We start from the raw sequence: 16,857 nt of genomic DNA, 5'->3' as shown, positions 1-16,857 counted from the left end.
TGTTGAATTTGGCATAAATCTCCAGTCAATCTGGGATAGGTCTGTGTTTAGATTAGCAGCCAGTGCTGGGAATGATGCGCTGTGTCCCTTCTGCTTACCTGGTTCTGTCACTCAGACCTCACTGGCCAATCAGAGCCTCCATCAGACCCACCAGTCAAATGGGAGGGTTCTTCCGGGAGCCAGGCTTCCTGTTTAGCTCTTCCTGAAGAAATCACAGTCTCTCTCAAGCACTGCACCTTGGCCTCCCATGTTGGGAGAGAGCATGTCAGCTCAGCAGATGCACCATGGTGAGTGAGGGGTTATTCTCCACAAACGGGAGGTTCAGTGAGTCAAGGTGAGTAAGAAGCTGCTGTCACCACGTGCGGAGGAGTGGCAGGGCTTGGCGAATGAGGGGCTACTCTACGCTCCCCAAACTAGGTGGAGTGGTCTGCTGAGTCTCATGGCTGGTGTGGTAGGTCCTCCCCTGGCTGGGTGGGAGCCAGTGGACGCAGAGTTTAGTGAGTTTCTGCTTCGTCCTAAGTAGTTCTAAGTGATCCTTGAAACTCCCTGCTGGCAGTCTCTGAATAACTTCACTGCCTGGGCTGTGTCTGCACAGAGCAGAGCGTTGGGAGCCGCAAATGGTGGTGCCTGTAGTGCTTATGTTGTCGCCTGTGGAGAGATATCACCAAATTTGCCAAACTCGGAGACTGCTGGTCTCTCCAGTATCTTCAGAAGTTCTGCACTTTTACCATGTAGGTTTAGGATCCATCTGTAGTTACTTTTGTGGAGCTTGTAAACGATTTCTCCTGTGTAGAGTATCACGTCACTGCTAAACTGTGATGTAGAAGGGTAGAATTGATAACAGAATTAACGGTATAAGGATTTTCCAGTTTTTAGGAGACATTAAGTCGCACAAAGTAGAATTTAAGTAAGGGACGACTGCATCCCAAATACCCAAAGATAAGTAGTATGCTAACCATGCCTGTTAGGGATTAGTATCATGAGATGAAAATGTTTGTTCACCAGGATTAATCAGGCATTAAGGTACATTCCTACAACAAATGAGACAACCATGATTTACAACCAGCCAAAAGATCCACTTCCTCATCAAAGACCTCTGACCTGATGCTCAAGGGTCACAAACATGTGTGCCATGACAGTATTATCATTCTAGAACAGCTGCATTTTTCAGCTTTAAGGAAAGCTGTTGTGACTCAGTGTTCCCTGTGCTGACTGAGGTGGACTTGAATCCTGTCTATAGCCCCACAGGGCATTGCCCTTGCTATCCTCCTGGCTAACCACCATAAATTTTTGGATTACAAGTATGCTGCACCACACAGTTCTAAAATTACCACTTTGAGTCATATAGTGGATTGTCCATTGCAATAACAGTAAAAGGATTTGGATGTGGAGCAAGGCTTCTCCCTTCAGACCAGAAGAGTAGGAATGGTGTACTGTGTATACTGCAGAGGGAAACAGATGGGCTAATAGCTAGATCATAGACTGAAGTTTAAGGCCATGAGATTCATGGGTTTCCATAACAAAAAAGGACCTGATGGGGCACAGTGAGTGACTTTCTGTGTGATTTTCCATCATACATGAATTCCTCCCATGTGAATGAAGACAGACACTGGTAGGTGTACCATTTAGGGAGGATAGCTTGAATTACTAAGTATTTAGTTTCCAATTAGTAAACTCTCCCCTGCAGATATGTTCAGTCGTGGTTGACACAGTTAAGTCAGCTCAGATGTTTGAGACACAGGCCATTGGCTGTAACTCCATGTGTCAGTTTACAGCACTGAGGAGCATTTTACATGGGACAAAGTCATGTATTCTCCCTACCAGGGTGTTACAGCCCATGTGGCTCCAACATAGATATTTATTTTTCCTAACTGGACTGGTATGGAGGCGCAAGGAATAACCAGACACAGCTTACACCATTATTATGGAAAAGGGCATCTCAGGCTTCTTCCTCCTGAAGATCTCTCCGCGTTTATTCTCCAGACAGCTTTTATACCAACATATAAACCGGGCGGGAAAATACAGCAGTATTCTGTCTCCTAGGTAACCAGGTGAATGGCCTTTTGTCACATCTGTCCGCATCTACCTGTCTGCTGAGTATGCTAGCTGTCACATAGGCTTGAATTAGCATCTCTATAAGGCATCCTCCGAATTACAATGAAAGTAGCAACAAACTTCCTGACCTCTGTTAGGCAGAGACAGCTTGTCTGCTGAGCTACATGACCTCGGGTGGGCCTTTATGTCTTCAGTGCCTGGCAGCCACCATATAGAAATATGGGCCTACAATCCACTCTCTCTTATTAATTTTAATAACCTCTGTGCTTCTGCAACAGGACAGATAGATCATGCCTGGTTTGGGCAAAGTCCTCTTCATTTACCCAAATTTTCCTGTCTTTGGAACAGGTATTCATATATGTGAGCCCCTGTCTTAGGCATTTGGGGAGTAGAAGCTTTAAACCCTTCATTGACTGCTGATCTCTGTAAAGAAAAGAGATTAGTGGAGAGAAATATACTTTTTAATCTCTGTGTATTAGCCATATTTTTTGTCAGGATATATCATAATACTTCATGAATAATTATGCTCCCAAAGCCTATTTTTTCCTATTTTAAAAGAGAGTAGAATCTCCTGAGTTGGAAATATTCCTTCCGCTGGCACAGAACATCACTTAGAGCTCAGCATTCTCAGCATATGCATCAACTCTCAACATTCACCATCACAACCTCTTTTTCAGCAATTTCCAATTGCAACCATTCACAATCGTGACTTTTGCACATTATTGGTCAATACTGATCTTTAAATTTTTCATATCATAATTTCATCTTTATCCAGTCAGAACCAGCTCTCCAATTTTCATAATTTCATATTTAGCCAGTCAATACCAACTCTTCAATTATTCATAATTTTATATTTAGTTGGTCATTACCAACTCTCCAATTATTCATAATTTTATATTTAGCCAGTCAATACCAGCTCTCCAATCATCATAATTTCATCTTTAGTCGGTCAATACCAGCTCTCCAATTATTCATAATTTCATATTTTTTCATTTCCATAATTTTATATTCTTTTCAGTCATTACCGATGTATTTAGCACCATTGGTCATTACCAGATTTTCCCCATCACCTTATATGCAGCTGTAAATATCAGGTCATTACCGTTAAGAGTACAATACCATTTGCTGTTATTAAATCTCATTTTCAGTCACTGTGCAGCTGTTAAATCCTTAGTCTGTCCCCTTGTTAAGTGAAGAGGGGTTTTTGACATTCTTTATTGAGTCTTTCTTTCCCTGATGGGAAAGCTTAGGCCTTAGTTTTTAGGTTTAATATTTTATTCAAAATGAGTTCTGTGTCCCATAAACCGAGAACACTCAAATGTTCAGTTTGTATCTTAGTTCTAAAGCAACAGGTTTCACACCATAGCCAGCTGTAGACATTGCAGTTGTCTCATCTCAGCAGGGTCTCTTTGTTCTAAGTCTCCCTGCAGCGGATCAGGCTCCTCTCTGTGGGCTGGGTTACTGCTTCCTCCTGGAGCTCTTCTCATTCCGTTTCTCCTGCTGGGCGTTTGTCAGCTAAGCTGTCCTCAGGTCCGTTGTCCTTCTTGTGAGTGCACCGAATCAGTCACTCTGGAAGCCATCTGGCCTGATTTTCATCCTGTGAGAAAACACAGATATGCCCTCTACACCATATTAGGATGGGATCAAGTCCTTTCCATATTCCAGTGCAAGAGTCCTTCCACCTTGCTTTAGCAAATGTGGTTTTTGTACCATTATGCCAGAATCTGTCCGCAGCTGATCGCTCATGGGCATCTGTATTCAGAAAGTTTAGCATAAACAATGCATGATTTAAGGCATTGTGTGGCGTCTGAGGATACAACTCCCTTGTCTTTATTTTTTGGAGTTGTGTTTTCAAGGAGCTGTGTGCAAGCTCCACAATTCCTTGTCCTTGAGGTTTTTAAAGAATACCAGTCTTATGAACAATATTCCATTGAGTACAAAACTTTTGAAAAGCTTTGTTAACATATCTGGACCCATTGTCCATCTTTATTATTTTTGGGGTTCCCATGCATGAAAAGCATTTCAAGCAATGAGTTATTACATGCTTGGCACCGTCCCCAGTTTGTACAGTGGCCATCATAAATCCTGAATATGTATCAATTGTCACATGTACATATTCCTAATCTCTTGTAAAGACAGTGCCAACATAGCAAAATTGACAATCTTACTGAAAGCAATCTACAAATCTAATGCAAATGCCCATTAAACTTATAACAAAATTCTTCATAGACTTCCAAAAAAACAATCCTCAACCTTATGAGAGAAGACAAAATTCAGGATAGCCTAAACAATCTTAAAATCCTGTACAATTGAGGAACTTCTGAATACATCATAATCTCTGACTTTAAATTTTATTACATGTAGAAGGAGTGGCAGGCTGTGTCCCACCACCTGGCTCCCAGCTAGCTTTACACCCGAAATAATTACACGGAAACTATATTCTTTTAAACACTGCCTGGCCCATTAGTTTCAGCCTCTTATTGGCTAACTCTCACATCTTGATTAACCCATTTCTAATAATCTGTGTAGCACCACGAGGTGGTGGCTTACCAGGAAGGATCTTAACCTGCGTCCATCTTGGAGAGGAGCGCTATAGCGTCTGCCTGCCTCTGCTTTCTTTCTCCCACATTTCTATTTTGTCTACTCCACCCATCTAAGGGCTGGCCTATCAAAAAGGCCAAGGCAGTCTGTTTATTAACCAATGAAAGTAACACATAGACTTTTGACCCTCCTCCATCAATTACAGAGCCATAGTATTGAAATCAATCCATTTTGGATATGAATTCATCTGCCTACAAACAGCAGACTTTTGACAAAGATGCAAAATTGTGAAATGGAAAAGAAGCATTTTAACCTGCTTTTCTCAGAGGCTACCTTAATTTAAACCTGTCTTTTTTCTTTCAATTGAAGCTGCACTGCACGGCAGGGGGTAGGACACAGGCTCACTTTGCCTGTTAGACTGACTTCCCGAGCTCTGGCAGGCAGATTTTTAACTTTTTTTAATTTTAACTTGTAAATCATAAAGTTAGGAGAATTTCTGAATCCTCTCCTCTGTTCTGTAGATTGTGTGAGGATAAATTTGCTCTCTACAGTTAGTCTTGCTCTTGCTTACCTTTTACCCGCAGGTGAGTTGGATTATCTGGCTCCTGTGAGCACGTGGCTACTCTATCTCAGTGGTAACTTGGTGATTCTTGGGTCAAAAGTCATTTTTCCTTCATCTTTCCTATTCATTTAACAAGCAATAAAAGTTGCAATTTTGCATCTATCTGACTACAGGATGGATCATCTGTGGGTATAGCAGCATCCTGGGGTATATCAATTTTCAATTTTCTGAGAACCACCATTTTGATTTCCATGATAATTCTTTAAGTTTGTAAAAGGTTTTTTTCATAGATATCCAGAATGATATAGCTAAAGTGTTACTCAGCTCATTCCAGTCTTCATTTTAAGAGTTTTTCAGTGACTTGAGATTATTAGGCCTGTTCATATCCCAATATCCAAGTTGGGAGGCTCAGAACCACCTGCTAATTCAGATTCAGGGGATCTGTCACCCTCTTTTCTTTATGTCACCTGTATACACATGGAGGACATGCTCACACCTAAACATGCACAAAATGTGGGGATAAACTTCTTTTCAAAAGTTCTTGTGACTTATAAAGCAATCAGAGAAAAACAAGTTGCTTTAGGTGTATAATACAAATCATACACTGATTCTTTAAAAATCTGTTATCTTTCATTTGATTTTGAAAAGTTTTATTTCCTCACTCTGATGCAGACTTACAATGAACATTCTCTTATAGTTTATTAAGTCTATTAATTGGATTATGTGATCAAATTCTTTCCTCAAACAAAGACCTTGAAATCATCCTTTGACTCAGAGAAAAAATGTTCAATTCTGATATTTTGGCATTGTCACGAATGTACAATGTTGTTGGGAGGATGCTTGCTGGTTCTGGCAACTTAGAACCAAAATAATAACACGGAAACTATATTGGCTAACTCTTACATCTTAATTTAACCCATTGCCATTAATCTGTGCTTTACCATGAGGCTGTGAACTACCAGCAAAGTTTCAGCATGTCTGTCTCTGGTAGGTTCATGGCTAAGGCAGTTTGGTAGACTACAGTTTTCATTTTTGTTTGTTTGTTTATTTTTGAGTAGAAGGTTTGTCTGTGTAGCCCTAGCTGTCCTAAAAGTAGCTTTATATACCAGGCTGGCTTCAAACTCAGAGATCCCCTGACTCTGATTCCCAAGTACTGGGATTAAAGGTGGGCCAGCATTCCTTGATTTTTTTTTGTTTTTATTTTATTGTCTGATGGTTTTGTTCCTATGAAGCATAAGCTGTTATACTCAGCTTCACCCATATCTTGAATTTTAAAATTTGACAGAGGTTATCATCCTGTTTCCCAGGATGGCATTTATTCATGACATTAATACTGCCTGTGTCTTCTGAGTTATTGGATTGCAGGTGCTTTGCCTTCCTGCCTGTTTTGTTTGTTTTAAATTTTTATTTTCACATGAGTATTTTACTTGTACATGGATATGTTCCATGTGAGTACCTGGTCCCTACATTGATTAAAAGATGGAACTATAAACCCTGAACTTAGAATAATGGATAGTTGTGATCCCCCATGTAATTCCTTGAGTCCACTTCTATGCAAGACCAGGAGTACTCTTTACTGTTGAAACATCTATCCTGCTCAGTGTTGATTATTTGTGATCAACATATATATTTGATGTTTTCATTTGTCCATTTGTATCTTTTTAAACATGCAGTGCCTTTTAGTAAAATCTTATTTATGTTGCAGTTTAAATCGAGGCACTTCAGGTTTCTGGCAGATGAAGAAAGTGCTGAAGGAAATGGATAACTCTTTGTAGGAACTTCAGCAAAACCTCTGAGTTCTTTCTATCTTTTATGTTTGTTTGATTGATTTTTCATGGGAAACAGATCCTTAATATATATTTATGGCTGTCATAGAAGTGATTGCATGGATTAGTCCATTTATCTCAGAGACAGATAGATATGCATGCCTCTGCCTTCTGAGTGCAAGGATTAAAGGCATGATTCAATACACCCAGATTGCCTATCTTATTTTTCTTTTTTGTAGTTAGGAATTAATCATTTTACAATTTCTCTCATGTGCATTCTCTGTACTGTTGATTTGTTTACTTATCTTTTATTGCTTGTTAATAGGCAATTCTCTTGCAAGGTGATATCTCATTCGAAGGGTTCAGAAATAACATCTGAATTTTCCATTTAGTTTGCTTCTAAAGTGACTTGGTGATTAAATTATGTTTATTTCATAGACTAAGTACAGGGAGCACCAAAGTTATGACTACACTGTCAAAGAAGTATACATTTGCATTGTTGTCAAAATCATGCTTTCTGTTGTACAAATGTATGGAATATTTTAGAATTCAGTGACCTATGATGATGTGCATATTGACTTCACTTGTGAAGAATGGACTTTGCTGGATCCTTCCCAGAGGAGTCTCTACAAAGATGTGATGCTGGAGACCTACAGAAACCTCACTACTATAGGTGAGACTGAATTATATTTCATATTTTAAAATAAGGGGACAATTGTTCATTGGTAACTGTTGCTCTTTTGTAATATGATTGAGAAGGAATAAGAATGAGAAGAATAAATCAGGCATGGTTGTAAGGTTCACTGCAAATGGTAACTAAATATTTTTTTACAACTTTCAATATATAACACATTTTCTGGCACTATATTTTAGGATACAGTTGGGAAGACCATAATATTGAAGAGCATTGTCAAAGTTCTAGAAGACATGAAAGGTAATTTTCATGTGTAAGCTGATAGAATTGTACCTCTGAAGATTTTGTAATACATCCGGTAAGCTTTAAACAAAAACAATAGTGTAAACAAAAGAGTGCATTGATGATTTTTAAATTCTCACAAAATCATATACCTTAATTTCAGATAGGTGAACTGCATTTACAAGCCATACTTTTAAGAAAGAAGTCAAGGAAACAATGCCTTAACCTATATTACCATTTAAATCATAATTTGATAAGAGCTATACTGTAGAATTATCAATCCATTTATTTCATACTGTTCATAGTATAAAATATATACATGTTGAAAAGGTGATAAGTATATCTCTAAAACTCTCTATTTTACTAATAGTCCATAGAAAAGGTAGCTTAACTCATATACTTGTGACTGTGCTAAGTTTATTGAGGGGGCAGTTAGAGTCAACAGTCAAGAGGCAGCTGTTGTGGTGAGACCTTACTGCATATACCACAAATCTATGAAGATAGAAAGCCAAGCTGTGTGAACTCAATGTGGAAACCTTATTTTAGTTATTCTTTCTTTACTAGGTATATCATATGTTACTCTGGATACAAGCAACATGCGCATAGGGATGTGAAAAGATATAACATACCTTTCTCTCAGAACAATGGGATAGCAGTCCCCATGTTGAATATATTTGTTGAATTTGATGTACAAGTATACTACTAGTAATTGGTTTTCTAGCCTCATTGTTAATATATCAACAAGTTCACAATTCAGAAAAGCACCATGAGTACTAAGACTGTGTAAGTCCTTCTGTTTGTCCTAGTTTACTTAGCAAATGTAGTATCACTAATAGTATAGAAACCTTTATGAATGCAACAAGGATGGTAAAACTCTGACGTTTTTCAGTTCTCTTCAAATATGTGAAAATTCTCATACAGAAAACAATGATTCTGTAAATGTGAACCATGTAATAAAGGCTGTTGTCTATTCTCTTTAAAGATGCAAAAAAGGCCTTAATGATGAACAAGATTGTAAACATGGTGATAAAGCTTAAAATATAATTCTTCTTTAAAATTGGACCAAATTGTAACATTAATTCCTAGAGATAAAAATATTCAACAATGTATTGAATGTATTAATGCTTTCACATGTACCACTATCATTGCAGGCATGAAAAACGTCAAACTAGAGAGAAAACTTCTGTATATACTAAATGTGTTAAAGTCTTTGCATGTCACAATCATTTACACAGACTTGAAAGAACACATACTAGATTAAAACCCTATGAACATAATGAATGTGGTAAAGCCTTTTTACATCCCAGTCATCTTCAGATTCATAAAAGAACACACACTGGAGAGAAACCCTTTAAATGTAATCAGTGTGGTAAAGTCTTTGCATATCCCAGTACTCTTCAAATGCATGAAAGAAGCAATACTGGAGAGAAGCCCTATGTATGTAATCATTGTGGCAAAGCCTTTGCATGTCAAAGTAGTCTCCGAATACATGAAAGAACCCATATTGGAGAGAAACCCTATGAATGTAATCAGTGTGGTAAAGCCTTTGCCTATCCCAGTACTCTACATATTCAAGAAAGAAGCCATACTGGAGAGAAATCCTATGAATGTAATCAGTGTGATAAAACCTTTGCACGTCACAGTAATCTTCAGGTGCATAAAAGTACGTATACTGGAGAGAAGCCCTATGAATGTAATCAGTGTGGTAAAGCCTTTACACGTCACAGTAATCTTCAGGTGCATAAAAGAACACATTCTGGAGAGAAGCCCTATGAATGTAATCAGTGTGGTAAAGCCTTTGCACGTCATAGTAATCTTCAGGTACATAAAAGAACACATACTGGAGAGAAACCCTATGAATGTAATCAGTGTGGTAAAGCCTTTGCACATCACAGTAATCTTCAGGTACATAAAAGAACACATACTGGAGAGAAACCCTATGAATGTAATCAGTGTGGTAAAGCCTTTACACGTCACAGTAGGCTTCAGGATCATAAAAGAGCCCATACTGGAGAGAAGCCCTATGAATGTAATCAGTGTGGTAAAGCCTTTGCATGTCACAGTAGGCTTCAGGATCATAAAAGAGCCCATACTGGAGAGAAGCCCTATGAATGTAATCAGTGTGGTAAAGCCTTTGCATGTCACAGTAGACTCCGAAAACATCAAAGAACCCATACTGGAGAGAAGCCCTATGAATGTAATCAGTGTGGTAAAGCCTTTGCACATCACAGTAATCTTCAAAGGCATGAAAGAACACATACTGGAGAGAAACCCTATGAATGTAATCAGTGTGGTAAAGCCTTTGCATGGCACAGTAGTCTTCAGGATCATAAAAGAACACACACTGGAGAGAAGCCCTATGAATGTAATCAGTGTGGTAAAGCCTTTGCATGTCACAGTCATCTTCAAAGGCATGAAAGAACGCATACTGAAGAGAAACCCTATGAATATAATTAGTGTGGTAAAACCTTTGTTTGTCATGGTAATCTACAAATACATAAAAGGACCCATACTGGAAAAAAAATCTTATGAATGTAGTTAGTGTGATAAAGCCTTTGCCTATAGCATAGTCATCTTGAAGGTTACTCAGTGTCTGTTTTATAGGAATGAATACTTATAAGAGAACTTTTATTGTGAAAAATTATTTGTTTAAACAGTTGTTTTAATTGTAATTATGTGATGTCATTGTGTGTTTGTGTGGGTCTATAAATTTTTCATCCTGGTTTCTGAGAATGTTAGACCCTAGGATCTTCTTGTAACAAGAATTATAGAAAGTTGTCAAAAATTAGACCTTGTTCCTAGGAATGAACATTTCTTAACTGTCCAGCCATGTTTCTAGTGCTGTAAATATTTTAAAGCCTATTTGTATCATTTTGAAGTTAAGAAATAGGGATAAACTCACACGAGAGAATAACTCTATTTCTGAAAATGATTGTGTAAAGACGTTAGACATCACAGTTGTCTTCAGCTTCAAGAAAAAAACATGTTTCATTTATTTTTTGTCATAACGTTGAAGGAAGTAAATTACTTACCATGTTCACTGAAGACTGATAGTAGATCACTTCATTGTGGTTTCTACTTTGAAACATTTGAGGTAGATAGTAAAGTGTACTTCATGTGTGACAAATCCATTTAATAAAGTTTATTTTGTGGTCCTTACATTTCTTCTGTGGCTTTTGTTCATCTTCTATTGTGCTTTTATTTATTGATAGATATTTTTCTATTGTAACGTGTAGAATGGTATCTTCATCATCTAAGTGATCCATTGTTTAGTTAAACATCAGGCAGTGTGTGATTATACTTTTCAAGTAGGGGTATCTATGAAATGGTGGTAGGTTGTTGTTTCTGGTTTTGTTTTCATAGTTCCACAAATTCCCTTGAGATTTTCTTTTTTGTTGTTGAGCTTGACATAGATGTCAGTATTTATTCAAGAATACATTTTAATTTATGAACCTCATGTGTCCATGTCCTGAGTACAAGTCTAATTGTAGTTGATGTACTCCCAATATTTGCTATTTTGTCAATACAATTTAACAATGTTAATGTTAAAATGCATACCAGAAGAGACTATAAGAAACATTAATGACCTCATCTGTGTATTCAAAGCAGTATTTTCAATTATTTGGTAGAGATGTAATAGAGTAGACTAATCAACATTCAACTGTGTATCTCATATGTGTGTATATGTGTGTGTGTGTAAGCATATATTAGAATATACACATATAAATATTGAAGTTCCATGCATCTCCCTAGTTAATCATTTGGTATTTCCCCTTGAAGAACTGACTTCTAAGGAAATTACTCTGAGATGCTGGATAATGTAATAACATTAGGGTTTATTTTGTAACAAAGATTTATGGTGTTTGTGTAATGTGATTATAGGTGTGTAGGACCAATGCAGATATCTGGAGACCAGAAGACATCTTTGTGGTTTCTACTTTTGGTCCTCTTAATGTGGTGATTAAAGTCAATTTTCCAGCCTTGCACACCACAGACCTTTCCCACTGAGCTATCTCAGTGGTGCTCAGATAAGATTACTAGTAATATTATAACAGTAAACTATTGTGTTCTTTTCAAATTGTAAACTTAATTTCATGTAAGGATGAAGGAACACAGGACAACTTGAATAATAAATACTCTTTGCATAGGAAAATTTTTATTTGACCATACAGTTTTTAAAATTTATTTATACTGGAAGGTTAGCATTTGTTTATAAGACTTTCTCAGAAGAACAATTGTATTATAGAGCATAGCCCAAATCATTAAAGTTGATTGCTGCTAAGCCTGATGCTCTGGGTTAGGGTTTATGGTTAGGGTCAGGGTTAGGGTTTAGGTTCAGGGTCAGGTTTAGGGGTTTGAGTTAGGGTTAGGAAATGAGGGGCTGTGGATTCATTCTGAGTTAAGGAAATTCAGGTTTTATCAAGGAAGGCCACCTGGGAAATCTCTTTAGGAACTGATTGCCTGGATGTCTGAGTTCTACTACCAGAACAGATTCAAGACAGCTACCTGAGATGATCAAGGTTCACAGTATACTCCAGTCAGGATTTGATTATAATTCTAAATTTTCTTTATGTCCCCATAAGATTATTAGCGCTCCCAACCTGCCAGAAGTAGCCTGGAAAACTACGCCCACATTCCCCAAAAATGGTCTATGGATGTTTTTGTTTTCTTAAAAAAAAGAGGCAGAAACACCTTAAGTTATGGTGTGTAGCCACCCTTGTTGCTAACAACTTTGAGCAACTCAAACTCTCTGACCTTCAGACAAGGTGAAAGTAGGTTCACATTTTTGAGCTTTCACAATGATACTATTTTCCTCATAGTTGTAGGTATCCAGTACACTTTCCCTTCACAACTGTAGGTTTGGCCTTACTTATAGTCAGGATACTACTTTCTTCATAGCCCTAGGCATCAGGATACTTTCCCTCTACAGCTTTAGTTATAGCCAGACTTCTCAACAGTCAGGATTCCTTTCTCCTCATAGCTGTAGGTGCCCAGTATACTTTCCTTTCACAGAACAATCAGGGTACCTTTCTATTTAGAGATGTAGGTATGCAGGATACCTTTCCTCCACAGCTTCAGGTGTAGCCCAACTTAACAACAGTCAGGGCAGTGTTCCTATCAGCTGTAGATATCCAAGATTGCAGTTGGAAACTGCTCATTTGTCCTTGGCTGCCTAGACCCAACTAATCACACAGAAAGCATATTAACTACAGCACTGTTTGGCCTATCAGCTCAGGCTTCCTATTAACTAACTCCTACATCTTAAATGAACCCATTTCTATTAATCTGTGTATTGCCACAAGGCTGTGGCTAACCTGTTAAAGTTGTGTTCTGGTGTCTTTCTACTTCAGCTGCTACATGGCATCTCTTTGACTCCACCTACTCTCTGTATCTCTTTCAGCCTGACTAGAATTTTCCCTGCTGTAGGCCGAAGCAACTTCTTTATTAGCCAATGGTAATAAAACATATTCACAGCATACAAAGGGGAACCACACAGCACAGAATACCTTCCCTTCATAGCTGTAAGTATAGCCAGACTTCTGATAATCAGGATATCTTACTCCACACAGCTGTAGATATCCAGGATACCTTCCTTTCTTAGCTGTAGGTTTAGTCTGACTTCCAACAGTCAGAATAACTTTCTTTCCAGATCTGTAACACTTGCACTATGAATTTAAATGATAATGTAGCCCTCTTAGATTTTGTTTCTCCTCAATTAAATGAAACACTGATTCAGGAATAAAACTTTATTGAATTAGTTTTTTTTCTGTTGTTGTGATATAATGTCTAGGTCAATTTATAAATTTTAATTTGACCCTTGGTTTCAGAGAAATACAGGATTATTATATATATGTTATATATATATTATATATATCAAACCCCATACTCTAATAGTGGGTGATTTCAACACTCCACTCTCACCAATGGACAGGTCAACCAGACAGAAACTTAACAGAGAAATAAGAGAACTAACAGATGTAATGAACCAAATGGACCTAATAGACATCTATAGAACATTCCACCCAAACAGAAAAGAATATACCTTCCTCTCAGCATCTCATGGAACCTTCTCAAAAATTGATCACATAATTGGTAACAAAGTAAACATTCATAGATATAAAGAAATTGTAGTAATCACCTGTGTACTATCGGATCACCAAGGAATTAAGTTAGAATTCAACAACAATTCTACCCCCAGAAAGCCTACAAACTCATGGAAGCTGAACAGTCAACTACTGAACCATCCCTGGGTCAAGGAAGAAATAAAGAAAGAAATTAAAGTCTTCCTTGAATTCAACGAAAATAAAGACAGAACAAACCCAAACCTATGGGACACTATGAAAGCAGTGCTAAGAGGAAAGTTCATAGCACTAAGTGCCCACAATTAGGAAATGGAGAAAGCACACAATAGAGACTTAACAGCACACCTGAAAGCTCTAGAAAAAAAAAAGAAGCAGACTCACCCAGGAGGAGTAGAAGACTGGAAATAATCAAACTGAGGACTGAAATCAACAAATTGAAACATAGAAAACAATCCAAAGAATCAATGAAACAAAAGGCTGGTTCCTGGAGAAAATCAACAAGATTAACAAACCCCTATTCAAACTAATCAAACGGCAGAGAGAAAACATGCAAATTAACAAGATCAGAAATGAAAAGGGGGACATAACCACAGACACAGAGGAAATTCAGAGAATCATTAGATCTTACTGCAAAAGCCTGTATGCCACAAAATTGGAAAATGTGAAAGAAATGGACACCTTTTTAAAGATAAATACCATATACCAAAATTAAGTCAAGACCAGGTGAACAGTTTAAATAGACCTGTAAATCGCGAGGAAAAAGAAAACCTCCCTACCAAAAAAAGCCCTGGCCCATATATGAACAAACAGATCATGTATTATAATGGGACAAAATGGCTGCACATTGTGAAATCCAAGGGTTCACCTGTTTCAATTAAACTACTTATTCAGAGACATAGTTAAAACTGCTTTTAGTCCCAAGAGATGAGAAATGCTATTTTAAGAAGACCTTGAAATTCCAGTGAGAAAGGAAATCATGAGTGGAAGAAGAATATCCAGAAGATGGTTCTTCAGACAATGGAAGCTCAGACTTTCTGAACTGTATGTTCGAATTCAGCTAGGTGGACAGAAATTTACCAGCTGCTGATATATCTTGGATAAATACAGATTTATAATTCCCTACATTAAGTACCACAGAGAACACATGTACATAGAGATGGACAATTTCTTAACTAGATCTTTTGCAAAGTTATTTTATGAATGAAAAAGAAAAGTAAGAGAAATAGCAGCCATTTCCTTGTGCTGTTCCCCATGGGATTTAGCTGATGAAGCAATTGGGCAGTGCCATGTAGCAGGGCACAGGAGTGGAGGTGCTCAGGGGCAATTACATCAGGACAAAGAACTGACGGGACAAAAGCGCCACCAGGACTGCTCACTGTTAATACCTACATAGGCCCCAAACTCAAGGAAAATAGTTGCTCAACCTGTCCCAAGCTTAGTCACTGCACAACATGCATGGGAGGGAGCAGCAAGAGGAGGAAGCCCTGCTATACCTGTCGTGTCTGCCTCACCAGCAAGGAAGATGCAACACAGACTCTTCTAACTGCAGTTTATTCAGGACCCTTGAACAATCTTCTCACCCTTTTGCCCGGGGCAAAGCCAGCCCATAGCTTAAATAACCTCTGGGTAGCCAACCCTAGCAAGCCACATGGGAAACGCAGATAGGTCCAGAAACGCGGAAGCAAGCCAGATCCTTAGCATTAGCCATATATGGAGTTGTTCACAACTGAGAGCACTCACCATCGGGAAGGTAGAAGGCGGAAACCAGTGCCAACTTTAAGGTGCGGCATCAAGCAGCTCTCTACATATACCCATACCTACCACCCAGCATCTAGTCACTGCTGTATCAACCAGAAGCTTCCTGTTCCTGCCTCTTCCCCATTTCTCCTCCTCCACTGGCTGCAGAGGAAAGTTCCACAGATGGAAATCACAATGAATTCCATCGTCACTTGCAATGCCTGGACCCTTTTCCTAAACCAAGCACCTTGGGAAAGTCATCCAGGAGAGGTGGCAGTGCCCTCCATGCCTGGCTGTGCTGTAACATGCCTGCAGTAGAGGGTCACTAAGCAGAAGCTTCTGATTCAGCCCCTGCCTTTCCAACGGGAGGTCAAACATGGCGTTGAGTTGTACGTGAGGCTCCAACTAGGATCATCAGCCACCTTGAAGAGACAAACTATGTCCCCTGTTTTGTGTTTTCCTGACCTACTTGCTTTGGGCTCTACTGATCTACTCACCCCAGGGAGACTTTTTGGCTTGTCTGTGCTTTGGACTATCATTAGTCCCTGGAGACACTCTGGATATGTCACCCATAGGCCACCAGTCTCTGGAGCCTTTGGGATAATAGATAGGATCCTGGGGAGAATCTTGCAAAGGAACTCCCTGGAGCAGACAGGGCAAGTAACCAAGGCCTTATCTTGACAGTGGAACCCACAACTGTTCTGCATAGGGCTGATCTTTCAGAGCAATACTTCCATTCCAACCAGGACTCACAATTTCAGCTTCTCCCTGGGTTTCCTTTGCATGAAAAGAGTGACATCCAACCAACCAATAACATCTTCTCACCTCCATGTCATGATAAGGTGGACCAGAGTGGGCAGCTAGTCAGAGAACCTGTGCAGATGACCTGGGAAGTCTTCTCTGATTGCCTGTTAATGAAAAGTCACATTTGCTCTACTACAATTCCTTCCAACAGTGCTGTGGCTCAGTCTGGTGCCAATGTAAGCAAGAACCCAGGCTTCAGCCTTTGCATCCCAGGGTTGTGGGGGTGTGGCCCAGAGCTAGGAATGGTGCTGCCAGTTTGGTAGAGTTCATTTCAAGAGCTTAGGACAGTGTTTGTTGAGGAAGGAAATGTAACAGTGAAGACAAAAGAACACACATTTGCCTCCATTTCCAGTGCTTAGAAATAAGAAAGACAGGCTGGGATGTCACTTAGTT

General features: G+C 38.8%; 1 protein-coding gene across 1 annotated transcript; it reads left to right on the top strand.

Moving 5' to 3' along the window:
* The first annotated feature begins 208 nt into the window (after positions 1-208).
* LOC125399974 (uncharacterized) lies at positions 209-10,999 on the top strand. The gene is made up of 4 exons (XM_085684265.2): positions 209-287; positions 7,471-7,597; positions 7,798-7,858; positions 8,992-10,999. Exons 1-4 carry the CDS (start codon positions 285-287, stop codon positions 10,295-10,297), a joined length of 1,497 nt encoding a protein of 498 aa, XP_085540391.2. The 5' UTR covers positions 209-284; the 3' UTR covers positions 10,298-10,999.
* The last annotated feature ends 5,858 nt before the right edge of the window (positions 11,000-16,857 follow it).

The sequence above is a fragment of the Myodes glareolus genome, chromosome 27, assembly GCF_982192425.1.
Source record: "Myodes glareolus chromosome 27, mMyoGla1.1, whole genome shotgun sequence".
Classification (NCBI taxonomy): domain Eukaryota; kingdom Metazoa; phylum Chordata; class Mammalia; order Rodentia; family Cricetidae; genus Myodes; species Myodes glareolus.
The sequence above is the reverse complement of the archived record's forward strand: the minus strand, read 5'-3'. Positions and strand labels throughout refer to the sequence as shown.